Source organism: Diabrotica virgifera, chromosome 6, assembly GCF_917563875.1.
Source record: "Diabrotica virgifera virgifera chromosome 6, PGI_DIABVI_V3a".
In the NCBI taxonomy this organism is placed as follows: domain Eukaryota; kingdom Metazoa; phylum Arthropoda; class Insecta; order Coleoptera; family Chrysomelidae; genus Diabrotica; species Diabrotica virgifera.
Window position 1 is genome coordinate 86965561 of NC_065448.1, and position 25269 is coordinate 86990829.

Consider the following 25269-nt stretch of genomic DNA (forward strand, 5'->3'; position numbering starts at 1 on the left):
CCTATGTCAAATTTTTCACCTTTAGTACCATCGTTGGATTATAAGCTTTCAATCGACACCATATTTGTCAATGTACCTGACATAGTCACGGAAGAATTGAGTTTATGGACAGACAGACAGACGGACAGACGGTCGGACGGACAGATGGACGTGGATAATTCAACGTTTACACATGTTTTTAAAATTTGGTGAAAACAATAACTAGAATTACTTACATTGGTGTATCCAAATTTGAAATACAGTGAGCAGCTGTGAGTATATATCTACTATTAATAATAGTGCCACCACACTTAAAATCTGGTCCCCTCCCTGTAAAAAAACAAATATTAGCCTTGCATCATTCATCACTAGTAATTTTTTTATGCTAATATTTTTTGCTCACGGCCATTTTATGATTATTTAATTATTTTAGTTTTAAAAAACCCCAGATGCCTGTTACCAGCATGTACTCTTATAAGAGCCCAATACGAACATCAATTATCACAGTATATAAAACAGAGATTAGACCGGTGCTCATGTATGGATGTGAGACGTGGACTCTGAAATCTTCAGAAGAATTTTTGGACCTTATCACGACCCTAATAGCAACCAATACCGAATGAGAACAAATGCTGAGGTCAAGCAGATGTATAGGCGACGTAGTCCAAGAAATTAAATCTCGACTTCAAGATGGGCTGGCTATGTCCATAGACTCCCTAATAACCGCCTTGCCAAGTTAATCTGGGAGGGAGCCTCCACAGGAATAAGGTCCTCAGGACGTCCACGAATGCGATGGAGAGACAATATATTATGTATATGTTAAGACTTAAGAACAATGAGGTTACCCGGTGACTCAACTTTCATGGACGACCGTTCGACATAGAAGCAAGTTGTGCAGTCAGCCTCGACCCACCCCGGATTGTAGTGCTACGAGAAGAACAAGGAAACACATCGATTACTGAGGAAAAATGTAATACACATATGGATACAACTCAATGACCAAATAGTATGTAACAAAAAGAAGGAACTTCTGTTGGAGTGTAAGTAAAGAGAGTAATAAACTCCAACAGAAGTAAGAAAAAAGAAACTAACTAGTGGAACAAAAATGAAAAGAGGGTGAGGTAATAAAAATACTAAGGAAAACTGAAGTACTTGTATGGGGAGATAATGATAAGATGATGAAGTTGAGGACAGAGGAATTAAAATGAATAGAAGTAGAAGTATGAATAGACAGAGGCAAAACTGAATGGAGTGGCTAGCAAGAGACGCAAGAGAACAACTTGACACTCAAGGATGGATACGGCTCGTTTGCATGCCCGTCGAAAAACAGTAGCTCATAGTAGATAATGATTACTAAAAAGAGTAAATATTATGATAAGAATAATGTACTGAAAATGTATAAAGATGAATGAGTGCTAAAGAAGAACCAACTAAATAAAACTAACAAATCATGGGCGCCAAGAAAATGACCTTCGATCACTCTCCCAGGTATCTTACACTGCTGTCAAATATTAAATATATTAAATCAGTAATAATGAACATAAAAGAATAATAAAAATAAATGATATACAAAATAAGTAAATATTTATTAAAAATAACTACTACATAGATTTTTGACAATCTCTGAGTTACACAAAGTGCATATCATGTGACTCTAAAATGACATAAGTTATACAAATTTATATTTAAGATAACTACAATAAGGTTACCTGTTACAAAATTACATACCTCTTACTTACATATAGGGTACAACTCATATGAGACTTCTTTACCAAATGGTTATAGTAGGCCCGCTACGTACAACTAAATTAAAACCCGAAAAATATGACTAATATAAAAAAATAGGCAAAAGCCTGACGAAGAGAAAATACAATAATGAATAAGCAAAGTTAAATATACAGATAAATGAAATAGATTGAAGTTACGATAAATTAGTCCGTTCTTTAACGGTAAAATATTGCAAAACCTCTAAATTTTAAAGAACCGCTTGGATTGACATGAAATTTGGCATACACATAGCTAACAAGTCAAAGAAAAAAAGTGATATTGTGTCGATATGTGCTTTTATTCTGGGGGTAAAAATATTCTTCCAAAGTAAGTCGGGAAATGGATAAACTGGCTAATTTTAAGTAACTTTTGTTCTATAGAGTTTTTTCACTAAGTCAATACTTTTGGAGGTATTTGACAGTGAAAATGTTCATTTTTTCAACAAAATAACCACGCTTTTAGACGGTTTTCGCAAATAACTCAAATAGTAAATATTTTGTCGAAAAAACATTCTTAGCAAAAATATAGCCTGTAAAAAATTTAAAAAAAAAATGGTGTATATATCACGTCTCTATACCTAGTAGAAGCAGAGTTATAGCTAATGAAAAATAGGTTCATATTCGTCAAATTCCAAATGGAATACTTTAAAGTGAAATAACCAAAAATGAAGCACATTTGGGGGAAAACTCATTAAAACTTATTTAAAGTGTTTAAAAAAAAGCTTCATTTTTGTTTTATACAAAAAATTTCTACCATCAAAAGTAAACAAGTTACGCTCAAAATAAAGTTGGTCCCTTTTGGTTTTGGTAAAAAAATCGAGAAAATCGCCCCCTAATTAGTATCTTAAATGAACTTAATCGTTACGACTTCACAAGTTTCTTGACGCGTGTATGTATTGTTTATATGATCTGTATGTTTCATCGGTTCAAAGTCCTTATTTTTGAAAGGGATGTAGTTAAAAGGGGTTTAACGAGTCACTGATCACGAAAGTATGCAAATTTGGAAACACCAAATCTTAATCAATTTTTGTCTAACAGAAAAAAAAAATGATATTCAGAAAAGTAATGCCGACTTTTTTTGTTTTTCGAGATTTTTGGTATCTCTAACAATTTTTAAGTTATTTTGAAAAAAAACCTAATTTTTAAAATTAAAATTTTTAAAAATTTTACTTTGAAACCAAATTTTTTCAAAAATAAGCACTTTGAATCGATAAAACTTACAGATCATATAAACACAACATAAAAGTAAAATAATTTGTGGAGCGGTAATTATTAATTTCATTTAAGTTGCTAATTAGGGGGTGGTTTTCCCGATTTCTTTTTGCCAAAACAAAAGGGACCAACTTTATTTTGAGCGTAACTCGCTTAAATTTAATGCTAGAAACTTTTTGTGAAAACATAAATAAAGCTTTTTTTAAACACTTTAAAAAAGTTTTAATGGGTGTTCCCCAAAAAGCGCTTAATATTTTGGATATTTCACGTCGAAATATTCTATTTGAAATTTGGTGAATATGAATCTATTTTTCATTGGCTATAACTCTGGTTCTACGAGATCCAGAGACCTAACTCTTACACCATTTTTTGTAATTTTATATCGGCTATATTTTTGGTAAGAAGGTTTTCTTCGACAAAATATTTACTTTTTGAGTTATTTGCGGAAAACCGTCTAAAAATGTGGTTATTTTGTTGAAAAATGAACATATTCACTAGCAAATAACTCGAAAAGTGTTGACTTGGCGAAAAAGCTCTATGGAACAAAAGTTACTTAAAATTAGTCAGTTTACCCATTTCCGGACTTAATTAGGCCATATATTTTTTCACCCCCAAGAGGGGGTGAAAGTCAGCCCCAGGGCAAAAGCACACATCGGCACAATATCACTTTTTTTCTTTGACATGCAAGCTACATGTATGCCAAATTTCATGTCAATCCAAGCGGTTCTTTAAAATTTAGAGCAAATACCGTGAAAGAATGGACTAAATATCTAAACAAACGACTTGAATTGACCGAATAAATGAAGATACGTAAATGAATACCAAGATATCTGGGAACAAGCAATTAATTTTACAACCTAAATTTACATAATGAAATGAAATCGACCAACTTACCAACAAAATACAATAAATACCTTTTCGGCAAATACGTCGAGCTCAACGTAAAATACCGCAGGATTATACGTAAGTTTGGGAAATTACTAAACTTATGTGTATATTAAGAACCAATAAATACAAGCTAAATCTAAAAGAAAAATAATTAAAAACCATAATACATTAACCAAATGTCTGTGATATGAGACACCATATACAGAAAGTTTCTATCACAAAACTCATTGTTCCCAAACAATCCCAACTGACTTCTCAAAAGGTTGCTACCGCAAACCGGAAAATGAGCGCCATGGTGGTGCAAAACTATACCCCCTGTAGGTCCAGGCGAAAAAAAGTGAAAATGAAGCTGAAACGCTACAGATTGCTCCCAGGTAGACTGACTGGAGCCGGAATAAGTTCCTCTCGGTGAGTGAGGGTCTATGACTTCCCATGTTGTTTTGTGTAGTATTTTCTCAAAAGGCTAAAACAAATATTTCCCAGTCTTAGTTTCAATATAAAAGTCTACGAAAAAGTCAAAGGAGAAAAAAAAGAAACTAAGTAGTGGTTTTTAGTATAGATTGTAATGTAAAAAAGGCCATTAACATACAAGAAAAACTTTCATTATTGGATAGTACATGACAAAATTTGACCTTCAGAGCGAAATATGTGACAATTTCACATTACAGTAAAGAATAAATATGATTTCTTGAAAATAATTATAGGATACCTATTAGATGTTGCAATAAAATATACAGATATCAAAGATACCTACAGATAAATAGCTAAAAGTTAAGGTTAGGATTTTCTGTGAAGGAATATTACTTAAAATTTTTAAAGAAGCATGACGTCACGTAAGTAGTCCTTTACGAGAAAATTAGAGAATTAAATTAAAGGAAATTAAAGGAAAATAATTTTAAAAATAATTAAAGAGCTAAAAATGATATTATAACGGGTGGACCGTTACAAGTACCAATAAGAAACTGAGACCAATTAAAATCAAATAAAGGGGAACCTCTGACTGAAGATATAGTTGTTCTCAATGAATGTATTACAAAATATATTTGATAAAATGAAATAACGAAAGAATCAAATGAAACGATAGAGGCAAATAAAATCTTGAAGATAGTTAAAAGAAATTTAAACAATGTAAAAAATCAAATAATCAAATCAAAAACCAAACAGGATCAAATAATAACCAACAGGACTAAATTAATAGGAACGATGACAGATTTTTATGAAAAACTATACAATACTAGACGGGCCCCCGAATAAAAAAGGCAACTGAAACAACCAAACTAAATCAAAGATCTAAACGCATGCCAGACAACGCTTAGGGCTTGTCCATATGCGGGCGGTTTGCAAAGGTCGACTGCGCGGTATACTTGTTTTACCCCTATTTTCCTTGGTAACTTTAAAGGAGGCATTAGAGTGAGATCAATTAAAACAGGTAAACCGCGCAGTCGACGTTGGCAAACCGCCCGCATATTGACAATCCCTTAGTGTAATCATACAAGCAATGGCAAAGACCAAAGACCAAAGTTAATAAATTATCAGGATTATGATTTACTATTTACTAGAAGAACTAGTTATAGACTCCCTCAAAAACGGGGTCCAGACCCAGATATTCAAAATACAAGGATTTTTTAATTTATGCTGACGAGAAAAGTCGATATCGTCTGTATGGAATGAGGCTGTATCAAATTTGCTACATAAAAAAGAAGATAAGACTGACCTAAAAAAATCAACCCTTTATGGTAGACGAGCCCAAGCGGGGATTTTTGGAGTTACTCGAGCACCTCAGATTATCACATGGGGAGAAACATTGTACCCTGTAAATGTACCTCTACCATATATTGGCTCTTAATGCAGGGGAGTTCGTTATGGGGGGGGGGTCGAAAAAATTATCTATCCTTAGAAATCGTCAGATTAACACTTTCAGCTCCGGGCCAATATCAGATATTTGTCCCATGTGCCCATTTACACAGTCATTGGAAAATTGTTGAAATCTAAACACGATAGCCGTGTCGGTGGCACCTAATTGATAACAATGTGAACACTGGAGCCGTGTCGGAGAACTTGAAAGTGTTAAGATAAGGTAAGTTAAGTACATGCAAAAGAGTATATTTAAAAAATCTGACGATCTGAGGAAATGGGTGAGCCCCAAAGTTTCACAAAAGAAGCGAATATTTCGCGAAATTAAAGCGTCAGATCGAAAAACTAAAAAATTCGTGTTCAATATTTTTCAAAATGCGGACGATACTGCAATCCTAGCCTCACACACAGACCCTATTTATGCCTCGCATATCCTTCAAGCGTATCTAGACAGAGTACAAATTTGGTTTTTGGAATGGAAAATTAAAGTGAATGAAGGAAAATCTATTCAAATTACATTTACAACACGAAGAGGAACTTGTCCTCCTGTAACTTTAAACAATCACCAATTACCATCAGCCAACGAGGTAAAATATCTTGGTATTCATTTGGACAGAAGTCTCACATGGAGGAAACATACCTGGACCAAGAGAAAGCAACTAGGTCTCCAATTCAGAAATATGTATTGGTTAATGGGCCGTTCATCAAGACTATCTCTGGATAATAAATTGCTGCTCTATAAGGCAATACTTATGCCAATCTGGACATATGGGTTGGAACTATGGGGAACAGCCAGTCACTCCAACATCGAAATCATCCAACGCTTCCAATCAAAAACTCTCAGAACCATCACTAATACACCTTGGTACATCAACAACAGAATTATTCATCGAGACCTTAAAACTGATACGGTACAAGAAGTCATCACAAAACGTAGCGCTGCTTACATTGCCAAGTTGGAGGATCATAAAAACCAGTTTGCACTTAACCTCCTAGACAATTCCCAAGAACAGCGTAGGTTAAAGTGGTTCAAACCATTGGACTTACCATTTAGAGTAAACTTTTAAACTAATAAGTTAGTAGTTATGAAATGTAATTATTTTGTACACAACTTTATAAAAATTGTACTTTGATTTTGCCAGTGGGTAAAATCTTCCTTGTCCTTAGTCAATGTAATTACTTTTGTTTATTGTTGACACTCAACAGATTGCAAAATAATTAAAAAAAAAAAAAATTCAAAAATCTGTCGAATGATACTAAACACGACCCCACGCGTAGAGGGGTGGGGGGTAAATTTAAAATTTTAAATGCGAATCCCGCGATATTTCGTGAAATGAACATCAGATCGAAAACTGCGAAATACACGTTTTCAATATTTTTGAAAAATCTATCGACTGGCACCAAACACAACCCCGTGGGGGGTGTCAATTTAAAATATTAAATAGAAGCCCCCAGTTTCTATTGCAGATTTCGATTCTTTACGTAAAAATATACATCTTTTACTCAAGACATATTATTATTTTCGAATTATATGGATAGATGGCGCTATAATCGGAATAAACGATTGTTGTGTTAAAAATAGTTTAAAATATTACGTAAGTTAACACCTGCAGTGTATGCAACATACATGTATATATGTCATATGTCAATAATAAACTTAGTCGTTGAGTAGAGTTCAAACTAAACGCGCGTTACTCCATTTCTGCCTGTTTCCAGACCAATTTTCACTGTATTTCCACCGCATTTATAACAGGTTTTGGACCCAGAAAAGTCTAATAGAGCTGAGAAGTGATTGCTGCGCCAGTATTTGGTTTTTACAGCGACAGAAGGTTTGTAACAGAAAACGGTACAGTTGTGCAGTGTAAAGTTACAAGATTGCCGTCAACTATTTGTCGTCTATTCCGAAACTACATGGCCGTGAAAATTATGATGAATGGTCGTTTGCCATGGAAAATTTCCTCATATTAGAAGGTCTAAGTAAGTGTGTAGAAGGTGGACAAACCGACACCGTATTCATTTCAAAAGCCAAAGCAAAGATTGTGTTATGTATAGATCCTTCATTGTATGTGCATATTAAAGAAGCAACTACTGCTAAAGAAGTTTGGGATAAAAAGATCTCTAAAAGAAAATTGTTCGTCCATGGAAGATTATGTCAATCAGGTAATGGAAACTTCCCAAAATGTTGCTAAAACAGGTATGAAGTTAGAAACGTCACTTATCGGAAATCTGATGTTAGCAGGGTTACCAGACCAGTTTAGTCCAATGGTGATAGCAATAGAAAGCGCAGGTATCAAAGTGACAGCAGATTCTATTAAAACGAAGCTAATGGACATGATTCCAGAGGGCAGTGCTCACAGGACTTCGACAGTTGGTGCATTTACTGTCAATAATGCCAATTCGAATAAACATCAGAACTGTCAACAGCAAAATGTAAACAACAGAGGCAGATTTGCTGAATATAAAAATAACAAATCCACAAATAAGAAAAAAAAGTGAGATCATTTGTTATAGATGTAAGCAAGCCGGTCATTACATGTCAAAGTGTCCACTGAAAAACAAAAATCCTGGAGATTATTTTTTGATGATTTTTACTTCCAGTCGTATAAGCTTTGAGCTTCGCTGGTGGCGCTCCTAGCGGATTACTAATTCAACTTTCACCGGTAATTTTTAAATTTATTATTTAATTGTTATCGCTTAATATTTACAACGCTACAAATTAATTAAATTTTAATAGATTTTTTTAAGATTTTGCTAATCATTTTGACGTTCTATTGATGAAATATTAATTTCTTACTTCGGATACTTTCACAATTATCATGTAGATGGCGCCAAGATTAATTTATAATTACATATTACAGAACATTAAAAAACGCAAATTCAGTATTTAGAACGTTAGTATATTTAGGGTAAAAATATATACCACAGCTTTGATCAACTAATATTTTTTATAATTAATGTTTTTAATTTTAATTTTAAATTAATCACTTTGACATTTATGTCAAATTTCCGGTAAACGTTTACAGACTTGTCACTACAGGCGCTCACGAATTTATAAATATCCCCTCTACGTACGAGCTCACAGCGTATAGTAAGATATTTGATAACGTGTTTAATTCTGTCCAATCAGATTAAAATTATACTGAGAATTATCTACTGTAGAAAATTCCCGATAGAATTTTTTTAAGTAGATTGTTTCTGTTTAATGGCAACCAGTTTCCTAGTTTTGACAACTGTCACACGACAGTACGAATAAATAAGAAAATAATGCTTCATTTTTACTCAAATTTGATTGTCATTGGGCAATAGCCACTCGAGCTCTGCGGGCTCTCGTGTCTATTGCCAAACAACAAATTTTCGAAAAACTGTTGCATTATTTTCAATTAATTCTCACTCTCTTGTGATATTATACCCGAAAACAATTCGCGAAATAAGGTAAATGCATTCAATGTTAGAATCTTATCTCTTTTAGTACACAGTTCAATAAGGCAGATTGGATCCTAGATAGTGGAGCAAGTGTTCATCTAACATGCAGACAAGATTTGTTATTAAATTAAAGAGAACCTATTTTAAAAGATTGGTGTTGTTGTTTTGCAACAACTTTTTTGTTTAATTTGGCATCCGATTTGGACGTCGAAACGTTAATAAAATCATTTTTTTTTGTTTAATTTTGTCTCAAAGGTATCCATTTTATTGTGCAGTGCCTTGGTTTCATTTCTAACAGCCAATTTTTCATTTCTCTTATTGCTTAACTGAAAACAATATATTTGATGGATCCGTAGTTTTTAAATATTGCATTTACAGCGTCAAATCGGGCGGCCCATCTAGTTTCAATTAATGTTTTTACACAACATTTGCCGCTTTCTTTCAGTAAATTCCACCTTTAAGGAGAAGCCGAGAAAAAAACGTGTAGAGACTTTGAACAGTTCTGAAATAACTAGTTGCTTCCAAGCTGGATTCGCATGAAAAATTCACTACAATTCGAGACATCTTTCTAACAACTTTCTATAGTTTTTGGAAAAGCGTCCCCCCACAAACATTGACACGGAGCCCCTGTGGGGCTAGGCTAGGCCACTGTGTATAGGCGTGAATAGATGTAACAACAGAGCATAGGCGTTTGCAGTGTATTGGCGTATCTGCGTATGAGATTATTTTCGGAAATATGTAGATTATTTAGTGACTTTATTTTTTATAATTAAGAGGAACGGGCCCTTTCGGACCCCTCCAGTGGATAAACCGGCACCGGTACCCAAGTAAAAAGTGGGGGAAAATTGAACAAGGGACGAACATTTTACATGCACAGAGGGCAGTACCATTATTACCTCAAGAGAGATAATATCAAAGTGAAATAATTGTATCATTCCACAAATTTTTTTTTAGGTCATTATTTATAGGTATTATAAATTTTTACTTGTTTTAGTTATTGCTGAAACAACTAAAGTGAGTAATACATTTTTAAATTGTTAAATACGAACCAAAAACAAAGAAAATTATATATTCGCTATAGTAAACTAATTCACCTTACTTGTTCTGTAGCTGAGTAAAGCCATCCAAGGGAATTCATTTAAATCAGCATCCTGTCCGTTTCTAATCCTATCATTTAGATCTAGATAACCACAATCAGACGGTAGTAAATTTAAGTTTCTATGATTCGATACATCTGGTGGGAGTTGAGGGCGTTGAGGCACTTCTGTTACCGAATCATCTTGGAGTATGATAGGCTCTTGCGGGCAGCATACGCTCTTTGTAAAGCTATAAAAGTAGAAAAGCATTAGTACAGAATAATAAAAATTAAATATAAAAATTATATAATGTAGGTCAGGTATACCAAAAGTGTTGCACATTGCACAGAGCCATCTGGCGTAAATTATGGTAAATTTGATTTTCGTAAATTTTCACAGATCTATACACAGTTCTAAACATAGACAGATTAAACATATCTATTTAATCTAAAATTTAATCTATGGAGTGACAAAAAAAACATTGATTTTACAGATCGACATGTTACCCGTTTAAAAATTCATACATTATTCGGCATAGGCGTGAGTCAAACACAAACAACTATACATAACAGTTTGGCAGTAAAAGGAAAAAATGGGCAGTAGTTGGATTTCTCCTAATTTCACTGCTGACCATAAGAAGGTTCGTGTTAATTGGTGCCGCACCACGCTCATATGCTACACCGAATTTCTCAAATTTGATATGGACTGAAATATGAATATACTGTTATGATCGATGACAATATTTTGCCCCAACTCGTGGGAACACAATAGACAACGAGACAGGAATAAAAAATATGCTTAGAAATTATCTCAAAATGAAAAAATGACTTTTGAGCGTATGACTAAAAACATAATGGGAATATACGAGGAGTGACTCCAGTAGCGGACTCGGTCTCTGTGCCAGATATTAAGACTGAAGTTTTCCCGATGGAACCAGACTCTGGGCTTATTATTAAAAAACGCCTATCTGGAACTCAATGGAGAAAGATCAAAAAAGAGACAAAAGCAGCTGCTGGATCGTAAAGAAAACTCACGGGCCACGGGCTACCAAAGCGGAAAAACTGGTAAACCACGAGGGTATAAGAGACCTCGAGAAAATACCATAACCGATACCAAATATGGTATGAATAATATGTTATAGTCAAAGCACGAATTTCAGGCACTCCTAGGTTTGACTAGGCAATCCTCAGGTCTGACTGACGGTCTTACTCAAACCCCGAAATAAATTACAGTTTCAGAGTTTGACTAGTCAAATCTAGGAGAGACTAAGTTGGTCAGGCAAAGGTCGAAATTTAATTTTATGAAATCGGGGTTTGGCTAGTCAAACCCCGATAAGCTATTAAAATGTCGTAATTTGTTTAATAAACGTCATTTTTTAATTGTAATGTTTATTATTTTTATATTGTCGTAATTAAAATAAAAAATTAGTCTTTATTCTCACATGTTGAGGCATTATGGCATTTAGGTTGCACAATACGTTAGACCTTTGACACTTACGTAATTTGGAAGAGAATTTCTTATTGCAGTAGCATTTTATAAATCCTTGTCCTCCAAATTTCGAATCTTTTGTACTAATTTCTCTTAGAGACAGAGACAGCTTAACGTCTGGAACATCGTAGAAATTAAAAAATCTCTCTTTGCATTCTCTTATTTGATTTCTTGAAAAAAGTGTGTTTATTGTTCCGTATTTCGTACCAACTCTATATAAACCGTCAATTGTTTTATTTTGTATGATACCCAAAATATTTCAAGCATCTCCTTTGGCTCTATAAAAGCTGGGGATAAGCATTGTTACAGTTTTTCCGATCGAAATTGGAGGATGTTTTTTTTCACTTAATTGTTTCATAGCATTAGGCTGGGCAAGAAGACCTTCAATCGCATTTCCTTTATTTATTTTAATCTTTTCTGTCTGTGCACAGCGCATGCTCGAAAGCGTGCCAAGGAGATCTCGTAATATTTCGGGTATCATACAAGCTAAAACAATAATTGACGGTTTATATAGAGTTAATACAAAATAAGGAGCAATAAACACACTTCTTTTAGGAAATCAAATAAAATAATGCAAAGAGAATTTTCCTAATTTCGAAGATGTTCCCGAAGTTAAGCTGTCTCTAAGAGAAATTAGTACAAAATATTCTAAATTTGGAAGACAAGGTTTATAAAATACCACGGCAATAAGAAATGCTCTTCAAAACCATGTAAGTGTAAAACGTCAAGCGTGTTGTGCAACTCTAAATGCCATAATGATAATGCCTCAACATGCGAGAATAAGCATTAATTTCTTTATTTTAATTACGACAATATAAAAATAATAAACATTACAATTAAAAAATGACGTTTTATTAAACCTAATTTAACAAATTACGACATTTTAATAGCTTATCGGGGTTTGACTAGTGAAACCCCGATTTCATAAAATTAAATTTCGACCTTTGCCTGACCAACGTAGTCTCTCCTAGGTTTGACTCCTAACTTAACTTAGTTCAAATGTGCATATAAAAAAAGTTACAGGCCTTTGAAGCTCCGAAATGAAAATCGATTTTTTGCACTATATCGAAAACTATTAGAGATTTTTTATTGAAAATTCCACACCTGTAATTTTGAACCAATCAAAATACGTTATTTTGACAGATCACCATGGCAACGGAGGTATTTTATCGGAAATTTTTTGCTCGTGGGGTACCCAACAGCGAATTATAGTGGACATTTTTTGACGTTTACAATAACAGAACATTTTTGACAGACTGGTTTTTATTTGTTTACATAATTTAGTTTTGATTCATTTTCTATCACTTGTAGTTACTCAAAACTTATGTAAAATTGAAGAATATACTATTTTCTATCCTGAAATGGTATTCCCATGCAACTACAATGAGTAGAAATTACGAATTTGAAAGCCTAAATAATTGCTGACAAAGCTATGGCGCGATATTAATCTGTTCATGCAGCTTTGGATTTTCAAATGCAAATTTGGTGTGGAATTTTCTTACCGAATACCACGCGAAGTCAAATTAATATCCGGAATTTTTTTTTGATCATGAATATTTTTAGAAAATTTCCGGAAATAATTTGACCTCTAGTGGTATTACTAGTGAAAATAGATATGTGACATTCTTCTAGCAAAAATATCTTAAACAATGAATAACAGTGAAATTTGGGTAACCCATAAATATTTTATGGGGCCTTTGTTCCCTTAAACGCCCCCAAACTTTTGTGTAAGTTCCAATTCAATTATTATTGTGGTACCTTTAGATGAACACATTGTGGCATGATGAACATGTTCGTTATTGTTTTCAATTTCAACAAGTCTTATACTGTTGGCTACATAACCAATAGGTGCATATTAGTGCCTCCTGTTGTACGGTCAGTTTAGTCTTGACATCTTTCAAGATTTTCGTTACTGTAATTAGTTGCCAACCATCATTGAACATGTAAACAACTGAATTGATGGTCAGATGTAGACGAGCAGAAAACCCCCAAAAATACGCTTATTTCTCGAGATACTGACCACGAAGAGATGAATGGCCAATTTTAGTAATACTGTATGCTTTTGATGGTTTTGAAAACGAAAATGAGGTTTATTTTGAATTTTCTGTGGGGGAACTTTGTCAAAATCGCATTTTTACCCCAAAGATAAAAACAAATAAAGTCACGTTTTTTGCGTTTACTTCGCTACAACTCTGTTCCATTTTAATATTTTTTTCTGAAGTTTTTACAGTATATAGCTCTAACATTTCTGAAGATAACGGTGCCTGCTTCAAGCTTTTATTCTTATCCTGATAAAGGTTATGAAGTTTTCAAAGGAAAAGGTGCGGATTTGTGAGTTACAAAGTCTAATCGCAAAAGTTGTGTAATGAAGTTTAAAATTTAGAAAGGTAAAGTTTTCAATCCTAATAGCAACATTGATAATATTGAAAAATATAAAAATATTACCAAAAGAGTTTTAAATTGAGAACTTATTGGTCCATTTCCCTGGTAACACCTCCATGGCTTCTAAAATTTGCAAGCCAGATGGATGCTGCAGTGAAGACAAGAGGGAATTCTAAAAAGTTGCAATTCACAACTCCCGTCTGCAGCTTGATAAAGTTCCAACGAAAAATGGACCTAGTTATTCTATAGGAGTAATACTAATATAAAATAAAAATGTATACCATTTTTATTCAGCTACAATGCGAATGCAAAACAATCTTATTTTTCACTTAGAACAGGGAGCGCAGTCCAGCACCCTGAATCGACGATTTTCGACTCTTATTGGACTCTCAGTCTCCGACTATCATCGGAGAGGCGTATGCCTACTGCTCTCTGCTCGAAGTGACCAAACCATGAAAGTTTATCCCCGCATTCCAACTGACGTGTATGGAGTAGGTGACTAGCGTCATCTGGCAACTGAAAGGTAAAATTTTCAATCCTAATAGCAACATTAATAATATTGAAAAATATTAAGAATTGCAACTTTTTAGAATTCCCTCTTGTCTTCACTGCAGCATCCATCTGGCTTGCAAATTTTAGAAGCCATGGAGGTGTTACCAGGGAAAATGGACCAATAAGTTTTTAATTTAAAAATCTTTTATAGACGGGGCAGTATCGTCGCCCCCGCTAGCGTAATTATTCCGATTCAATTTTTTTGCACAAACTTACTCAAAAAGAGGTCCTTATAACATATCCACAGGGTGCCGGGCGGTGCCGTGGTCGAAAAATGTTTTAAACAATTTTTTTTAAACAAATTCACCAAAATAATTTTTTTATTTCCAAAATTTTTTTTTAGATAATTTGGGTCATTCTGAGCAAAAAAGGTCTCCTGTCATTTTTTTCTAAAATTGACTGTTGTCGAGTTATACGCGATTAAAAATTTGAAAAATGCGAAATTGGCCATTTTCAAGGCTTCATAACTCGATTAAAAATGATTATTATGAAATTCAAAAAGTGACAAAATCAAGATTTAAATACCTTCTTCAGCGTTCTGAAGAGCTTTTTGTCATTAATTTATTACAAAGCTGTCATTTTTAGTTAGTAACAATTAGCGCTATAGTCCAACTGTATCGTCGCCCCCGTTAACGGAACTATTTCGATTAGATTTTTTTCCACAAACTTACTCAAAAAGAGGTCCTTGTAACATATCCATAGGGCGCCGAGCGGTGCCGTGGTCGAAAAATTTTTTAAACAATTTTTTTAAACAAATTCACAAAAATATTTTTTTTATTTCCAACAATTTTTTTAGATAATTTGGGTCATTATGAGCAAAAAAGGTCTCTTGTTATTTTTCTCTAAAATTGACTGTTGTTGAGTTACACGCGATTAAAAATTTGAAAAATACGAAAATGGCCATTTTTAAGGCTTCATAACTCGATTAAAAATGATTATTATGAAATTCAAAAAGTGACAAAATCAACATTCAAATACCTTCTTCAACGTCATGAAGAGATTTTTGTCACTATTTTATTACAAAGCTGTTACTTTTAGTTATTAACAATTAGCGCTATAGTCCAACTGTATCGTCGCCCCCGTTAGCGGAACTATTTCGATTAGATTTTTTTTGGACAAACTTACTCAAAAATAGGTCCCTAAAACATATCTACAGAGTGCCGACCGGTGGTCGAAAAATTGTTTAAACAATTTTTAGACCACGGCACCGGCCGGCACCCTGTGGATATGTTATAAGGACCTCTTTTTGAGTAAGTTGTTACGGGTTAAAAGTCGCTAAGCAACTAGAAACGATTCTTATAAATAAGATTTTCATAATTTTTGCTTTATTGTCACAAGTACTGGCCTAAACAATTATAAAAATCAGGCTTCTATATTGTCTTGAACATTAGCTGCTATCAAGCCATTTTTAAGTCCGAAATCATATAGAAAATCAGGCATAAAGTAGGCTTTAGGTATACATTGCTACCTGTCTAGTAAGTGTCATCTCTTTATCTTTACCTGTCTAGTGTCATATCTTGTTCACTTTTGATTTACACTTCATGAGGACAAGTTAGTGTTGTCCTATGAAACTCCTTGAGGATATTTAATCAGAAGTAATCCAGATAACTAATTAAGAAATATTCAATTTGATGAAGTTGAAGATTGTCTTGCTCAGCAAGGATTTAAAATATCTGGATATTTAGGTCCTCAAGACCTTTCTTTTTGGCCATACGCTATCTTTAAGGCCAGCAATTTTTCTTTCTCTCCAATTCATTTTGATGTTGTGAATTTTTTTGAAACACCCTTGTCCTGGGTCGATATATTATATAACCTGTATAACTGTGAAGTATCCAAGTATGTAAATGCAGTACGACATCGTCCACGTGTATAATATCGACAAAAAAAACATAAGGTATGATCAAACCAATACTTCTCTTAAAAGAACGTTGTTTTGCCTGTCTAAGCCACCACACCATACAGCATTCTGACAAATATCTCGGTTTTGTATTTTTTTTTTCTTGTAAATAGTATCTACCTAAATATAATATTACATAGTTTTAAGAATTTTAATATGGGTGCACGCTGAAAAGAATATTCTTAGAAGCAAACATAAACTTTATTTAAGCTTTTTACTTCTTTCTTTTGGGTTTTTTTTATATTTTCAATTAAGATTAATATGAATTTTATAGATTTGATTAATAAGAATAAATAGTTTGTGAATTCTCCGATTTTTTGATTTCTTATTATTATTTTTTTGTTTGTTAGAAAATAAAACTAGTTTTTTACCTTCGCATACCTTCAATAAAAACCGGTAACATCGGCGAAGAGTAATATTTGGCGCTCCAACGTAAAATTTTTTGTTATTATTTATTTTATAAAGCATTGAGTATTATTACATATTATTATTTAACAGATATTTTGATATACACTGCTGTACATAACTATTATTAGGCATAAAATTTCTGATTTTTGATATGGCATAGTGGCATAATAGTAATTATTGTTAGGTACATATTTCACAGATATTTTGATACACACTGCTGTACATAAATATTATTAGGCATAAAATTTTTGATTTTTGATATGGCATAGTGGCTTAATATTAATTATTATTACATATTACACAGATATTTTGATATACACTGCTGTACATAAATATTATTAGGCATAATATTTTTGATTTTTGTGCTTTGTGGACACTTTCTTGATTTCTTGCAAATAAATAGTTAATTTTATTCCTTTATTTCCAATATACAGGGTGGCTCAAAATTATTGCACCTCATAAAATATATATTGCATAGTATTTTATCGGTTTTAGTGTTCGGATTTAACCCAATAGTTGTGTATTGACTTACTACTAGCTCGCATAGTAGTAGTTGAAGTTATTTTTTTTTGTTTTTTGTAAGCTCGTATAACTTAAAGTAGCAGTTGAAGTTATTTTTTTTTGTTTTTTGTAACATTGGGTAAGGGTTGCGTGTTGCCATTTCACGCAAAAATATTTAAGAATAGGATACTATAATATATTGTTGAGATTTTTTTTTGTCTTTACTTTATACTTCATCTCTTATTTTATCATATTTTTTTTATCTCTAACCGAGATAGGGTTTTATTTTATTCTTTTTCGGTTTACTTAATATGGAGGTTAATAGACTTTTGGGTGATGAACTCAGTTATGAGTTATCAATAAGAAGTTTACCAATTGATGCAAATGTACACACGAAAAGGGCTACGTTGAGAGAAGCTCTTAAAGCAGAAAGAGAGGGACAAAGAGATTCTCCTAAGGTGGTTAATATAGACCCATCTTTTGAGTTTTCGTTGTGCTCAGGGAAACTTAGCGATCTGGAAGAAGGTATAGAACATTTTAATGAACAGAACAGAACTAATGAATTTAAAAGAATTAGTTCTCGTCTAACACATGTTAAACTTAGACTTAACAGACTTAAATGCAACGAAAAACAGGAAGCTCAAAGGAATCAACTATTAGATTGGCACAAACGGTTACTATTAGAAGTCAACAGGATTTATGAGAGCTTTGGGAAAGATAATCAAGTAGAGCACATCTCACTTTTGGATACTTCAGTTCCATTATTGCCTGAAATTGTTCATTCCGGGTCTCATGAATGTGGTTTGGTAAACTCAGAATCATTAGCTGAAGAGCATCCTATTGAAGCTGCACTGTTTGGAGCTACTAACAGTTCACCAACTGCAGGCAATAGAGTTTCATTCTTAAGGCAGGTTTTTGAAGAAAATCAACATGATAGCACGATACAACCACAAGTACATTCTCAAAGATGTTCTAGTTCTCTGAGGGTTTCAAGCAGAATATCAGATGGGAATCAAGAGTATATGTCCAGTGCTATAAATAGACCACTTAATTCAAGTAGAGAAATGAATTCTTCTGAAAATCACAATAGGCATACGGAACCACAAACTGATACAAGATTATCAAGGCACAATTTTAATAATGGAAGTAGTGCAACAGTACCTACAAGGAAGATTGATAATACTTTAGCTCGACATTTTAATCTGGAAACACCTTCATCTAACTTCAACAGTAAAATAATGGATTCGCTAGATTTCTTAAAGCATGATGTTCAGAACGTTGATATAAGTAGATGGAGATTACAATATGATGGAATCTCGAGCGTTACTAGTTTTCTAGAAAGAGTGGAGGAACTCAGAGTTTCAAGAGGAGTATCTATAGAGAGACTACTTCGTTCGGCTCCAGAACTTTTTACCAAAGACGCCTTACTCTGGTACAGAATGGGAAATTTTACATCGTGGGATAATCTGGTCCAGGAACTTAGGTCTGCTTTCCAGCCCCATGACTATGAGAATTCCTTATGGGAGGAAATCCGAAGAAGAACACAGGGCTCACAGGAACGAGTTATAAACTATATTTCAGTCATGGAAAATCTATTCAAGAAACTATTGATCCCCCCTAACGAAGAAGAAAGACTGAATATCATTCGTAGGAATTTGCTTCCTTATATTCAGCAGGGCTTGGCTTTAACAAAAATTAGCAACATCAGTGATCTTTGTTCATTAGCCAAGGCTATGGAAGCAATGGAAACAAGGATTCGACAATTTTGCCCTCCTCCTTCAAGCACCAGACTTTTGGTAGAACCTGAATTAGCTTATAGAAAGCCGTCAACTCCTATTTTTACGAGTCCGGTTACAACACCTGTGTTTACAGAAGAAGTTGCAAATAGCGATAAATCTGAACATTTCAATAAGGGTACATGCTTTAATTGTGGATCTGAGGGACACAAGTTTAAAAATTGTAACCAGCCTAAGAAGTTCTTCTGTTATAAATGTGGATGCAACAATGTGACAACGAAAAACTGTCCCAGATGTTCAAAAAAACGCAGCTTCTCTCCCTCGGTAAGTCGGACGAGTGGAGTGGAATGTAAATCAACTCCGACAACTGATAATACAGCGGTCCTTGAATACATTTTAGCCCATGCTGAAGGTGATCAACGACCATACTTGAGTGTCTCAATTTTTGCAAAAGATATACTTGGATTATTGGATAGTGGAGCATCACGAACCATTCTTGGAAAATCTGGTTGGGATGTTTTTAAAGACATTTGCCCATTAAATGAAGATAACAAGAAATCATGTATAGTTGCTTCAGGTGATTCATGTGAAAGTATAGGATCTATTACTGTACCAGTACGGTTAAGAGATCGGGTTCGTGTTTTGAATATTCTAGTTATCCCATCCCTTGTTTCTTCGCTTATTTTAGGTATTGACTTTTGGTCAGCTATGGGGATAGTCCCAGACCTTTTTAAGGGAGAATGGTTTTTTAACCGTGAAGAAGAGTTAAATAGTGTATTAATTTCTGGAATCCAGGACTTTGATTCATTAAATAAAGAACAATGTGATCAATTACAAAAGATTGTAGATAAAGCGTTTTTAGGAATGATATCTCAAGAGACAGGATGTATAAAGGGCGTGGAGCATGTGATACATACCAATTCACCACCCATTAAACAAAGGTACTACCCATTGTCACCAGCTCTACAAAAGGTAGTTAATACCGAACTGGACCAAATGTTAGAAAAAGGCATAGTAGAACCTTCAACCTCACCGTGGTCGTCGTCCATAGTCATGGTACAAAAGAATGACAAATGGAGATTTTATGTTAACTATAGAAAGTTAAATGCGGTAAGCGTTCCGGATGCATATCCAATTCCTTATGTGTCATCTATTCTAGATAAACTTCGAGATACACGATATTTAACTACCTTGGATGTCAAATCAGCATATTGGCAAATAAATGTAGCTATGTAATCTAGACCTTTAACTGCTTTCACAGTGCCTAATAGAGGTTTATTTCAGTTTCGTCGTATGCCTTTTGGGCTACATTCAGCTCCTGCTACATGGCAGCGTGCAATTGACAATATTTTAGGTCCCGAATTAGACAGTTATGTTTTTGTATATCTTGATGATATAATTATTTGTACATCAACGTTTGAGCAGCATTTAAAAGTTTTAGAGACAGTATTTCAGCGTTTAACCGACGCTGGTGTTACTCTTAATAGGGAGAAGTGTATAATATGTCGTTCAGAATTGAAGTATTTAGGTTACGTAGTAAATAAATCTGGATTACTTGTCGATCCAGAAAAGGTAGAAGCAATACTGGGAATACCGACACCGAGAACTGTTCAGGATGTTCGTCGGATTGTAGGTATGGCATCATGGTATAGGAGATTTATTCCATCATTTAGTACTGTTGTCTCACCGCTTACTCAACTTACTCGAAAAAATGTACAATTCGTTTGGAATAAGACATGCGAGGACGCCCTGAATAAGGTTAAAGAATATTTAGTTTCGGCACCCATTTTGGCGTGTCCAGATTTTTCTTTACCATTTATAGTAGAGACAGATGCAAGTGACTATGAATTGGGGGCTGTTCTTTCTCAAAAACATGGAGATGAAGAACACGTCATAGCTTACTTGAGTCGATCACTGACAAAAACCGAGAGGAAGTATTCTACTACAGAAAAAGAATGTCTCGCCGTTCTATTTGCTGTAGAGAAACTAAGGCCATACTTAGAAGCTACTAAATTTGTAGTTATTACAGACCATTTTAGTTTAAAGTGGTTGTTTTCCATTAAAGACCCCATAGGCAGAATTGCTCGTTGGGCTCTGCGTTTGCAGGCATATGACTTTGAAGTTATACACCGGAAAGGAAAAGATCATCTAGTGCACGACGCACTATCACGTGCAGTTCCTTGCGTAAATGCTTTGGATGTAGACTGTTCTACTTCTACACAGGTCAGTTTAGACCGATGGTACTTGGGTCTGATTTCCAAGGTCAACAAATATCCTAGAAACTATCCACTTTAGAGGGTAGAGGGAGGAAAACTTTTGAAGAATATAAAACCGCGATACCCTGAACTAGCTTCATCAGAGTGGGTAACGGTAGTTCCAAGGGAACAAAGACTAAACCTTATAAGAGATCATCATGATCCTCCAACTTATGGACACCTTGGCGTTTCAAAAACATTTGGAAGACTTAGTCAAAAATATTATTGGCCAAAGATGCGATCAGATATGGGACGCTATATTAAGAACTGTACAACATGTCAACGGATAAAACCAGAACAGCAACGTCCTAGAGGTCAATTGTTATCTCAGCAGCCGACTGCAAGTCATCCATGGAGTCTCATCAGTATAGACCTAGTTGGACCTTTACCTAGGACCACTTCAGGATTTTCGTATATTTTCACCGTGTTAGATTGCTTTTCCAAATTTATTTTAGCTTTCCCGATTAGAGCAGCGACATCAGCCAACATAGTTAAGTTACTAGAAAATGAGGTGTTTCTAGTCTATGGTGTACCAGAGAGAATTTTGTTGGATAATGGAGCACAATTTCGTGGCCATATATTCCAACAACTTGTCTCAAACTATGGTATTGAATTAAAGTTTACAGCACTATACCATCCACAAGCTAATCCCGTGGAAAGAGTTCATAGAGTAATAAAAACTATGTTGACGGCCTATGTCTCTCAAAATCAAAGACACTGGGATCTTCTTTTGCCGAAGATTACATGTGCCTTGCGATGTTCGGTTCATGAAGTCACTGGAGTGTCACCGAACCTTATTAATTTTGGTAGGGAAATCAATGTGAATGCCAATAAAAATAGACATGAGTCTGAACAAGGTCAGTATAATATCGGAACAAGGAAGGAATCTCTGGATAAACTGTTTTCTGATGTTCGGAGGAAACTTAAGTCAGAGTATGAGAAAAGTAAAGTTCCATATAATCTGCGAAGAAGGACAGAAACATATAAAGTGGGGCACATGGTTTGGAGAAGAAATTTCGTTCAGTCTGATGCTACAAGATATTTCAGCTCAAAATTGGCCCAAAAGTTTGTAGGACCATTTAGTATTAATAAAGTGGTCTCCCCATGGAGTTATGAACTTGTTGATGAAAGTGGCTCTCATGCAGGAACCTGGAATGCAAAAGATTTGAAACCGGTTACTCAGGACACTGAGGTTAAGGACATTAAGTCTAAACCTCCTGATGTGGAAGTATAGAGTTACAATGTGTTGAAAATTTTATTATAAGATTTTGTTATCTTTACAAGTTTTTGTTTTATTTTTTTTTGGTTTTGTTTTTTTTATTTTTGTTTTATTTCTATTTTGTTTTGTACCGTTAGGACTTAAAAGTTTCTTTGAAACTTTTTGCAAGTAAGGGTGGGGTTGTTACGGGTTAAAAGTCGCTAAGCAACTAGAAACGATTCTTATAAATAAGATTTTCATAATTTTTGCTTTATTGTCACAAGTACTGGCCTAAACAATTATAAAAATCAGGCTTCTATATTGTCTTGAACATTAGCTGCTATCAAGCCATTTTTAAGTCCGAAATCATATAGAAAATCAGGCATGAAGTAGGCTTTAGGTATACATTGCTACCTGTCTAGTAAGTGTCATCTCTTTGTCTTTACCTGTCTAGTGTCATATCTTGTTCACTTTTGATTTACACTTCATGAGGACAAGTTAGTGTTGTCCTATGAAACTCCTTGAGGATATTTAATCAGAAGTAATCCAGATAACTAATTAAGAAATATTCAATTTGATGAAGTTGAAGATTGTCTTGCTCAGCAAGGATTTAAAATATCTGGATATTTAGGTCCTCAAGACCTTTCTTTTTGGCCATACGCTATCTTTAAGGCCAGCAATTTTTCTTTCTCTCCAATTCATTTTGATGTTGTGAGTTTTTTTGAAACACCCTTGTCCAGGGTCGATATATTATATAACCTGTATAACTGTGAAGTATCCAAGTATGTAAATGCAGTACGACATCGTCCACGTGTATAACATCGACAAAAAAAAACATAAGGTATGGTCAAACCAATACTTCTCTTAAAAGAACGTTGTTTTGCCTGTCTAAGCCACCACACCATACAGCAGTCTGACAAATATCTCGGTTTTGTATTTTTTTTTCTTGTAAATAGTATCTACCTAAATATAATATTACATAGTTTTAAGAATTTTAATATGGGTGTACGCTGAAAAGAATATTCTTAGAAGCAAACATAAACTTTATTTAAGCTTTTTACTTCTTTCTTTTGGGTTTTTTATATTTTCAATTAAGATTAATATGAATTTTATAGCTTTGGTTAATAAGAATAAATAGTTTGTGAATTCTCCGATTTTTTGATTTCTTATTATTTTTTTGTTTGTTAGAAAATAAAACTAGTTATTTACCTTCGCATACCTTCAATAAAAACCGGTAACATCGGCGAAGAGTAACAAAGTTTGTGCAAAAAAAATCTAATCGAAATAGTTCCGCTAACGGGGGCGACAATACAGTTGGACTATACCGCTAATTGTTAATAACTAAAAACAACAGCTTTGTAATAAAATAATGACAAAAATCTCTTCAGGACGCTGAAGAAGGTATTTCAATCTTGATTTTGTCACTTTTTGAATTTCATAATAATCATTTTTAATAGAGTTATGAAGCCTTGAAATGGCAATTTTCGCATTTTTCAAATAATTAATCGCATATACCTCGACAACAATCAATTTTAGAGAAAAATTACAAGAGACCTTTTTTTTTAGAATGACCCAAGTTATCTAAAAAAAATTGTTGGAAATGAAAAAATTATTTTTGTGAATTTGTTTAAAAAAGATTGTTTAAAAAATTTTTCGACCACGGCACCGCAAGGCACCTTGTGGATATGTTATGAGGACCCCTTTTTGAGTAAGTTTGTGCAAAAAAATCTGATTGAAATTGTTCCGCTAACGGGGGCGACGATACAGTTAGACTATAGCGCTAATTGTTAATAACTAAAAATAACAGCTTTGTAATAAATTCATGACAAAAATCTCTTCAGAAAGCTAAAGAAGGTATTTGAGTCTTCATTTTGTTACTTTTTGAATTTTATAATAATCATTTTTAATCGAGTTATGAAGCCTTGAAAATTGCCATTTTCGCATTTTTCAAATTTTTAATCGCGTATAACTCGACAACAGTCAATTTTAGAGAAAAATAACAAGAGACCTTTTTTGCTCATAATGACCCAAGTTATCTAAAAAAAAATTGTTGGAAACAAAAAAATTATTTTTGTGAATTTCTTTAAAAAAATTGTTTAAAAAATTTTTCGACCACGGCACCGCCCGGCACCCTATGGATATGTTACAAGGACCTCTTTTTGAGTAAGTTTGTGGAAAAAAATCTAATCGAAATAGTTCCGTTAACGGGGGCGACGATGCAGTTGGACTATAGCGCTAATTGTTAATAACTAAAAATGACAGCTTTGTAATAAATTAATGACAAAAATCTCTTCAGAACGCTGAAAAAGGTATTTAAATCTTGATTTTGCCAATTTTTGAATTTCATAATAATCATTTTTGATCGAGTTATGAAGCCTTGAAAATGGCCAATTTCGCATTTTTTAAATTTTTAATCGCGTATAACTCGACAAAAGTCAACTTTAGGAAAAAATGACAGGAGACCTTTTTTGCTCAGAATGACCCAAATTATCTAAAAAAAAATTTTGGAAATAAAAAATTATTTTTGTGAATTTGTTTAAAAAAAATTGTTTAAAAAATTTTTCGACCACGGCACCGCAAGGCACCTTGTGGATATGTTATGAGGACCCCTTTTTGAGTAAGTTTGTGCAAAAAAAATCTGATTGAAATTGTTC

General features: G+C 33.8%; 1 protein-coding gene across 1 annotated transcript in view; it reads right to left on the bottom strand.

Annotated features, from left to right (window-relative positions):
- The window catches only part of LOC114332092 (phenoloxidase-activating factor 3-like), a 69707-nt gene that overhangs the window by 17402 nt on the left and 27036 nt on the right, over positions 1 to 25269 (bottom strand). Inside the window, exons 3-4 of the mRNA XM_028281803.2 lie at positions 10222 to 10448; positions 216 to 309 (exon numbers count right to left, since the gene is read on the bottom strand). Of these exons, the coding sequence (XP_028137604.1) occupies positions 216 to 309; positions 10222 to 10448 (321 nt within the window). The remainder of the gene's footprint in view (positions 1 to 215; positions 310 to 10221; positions 10449 to 25269) is intronic.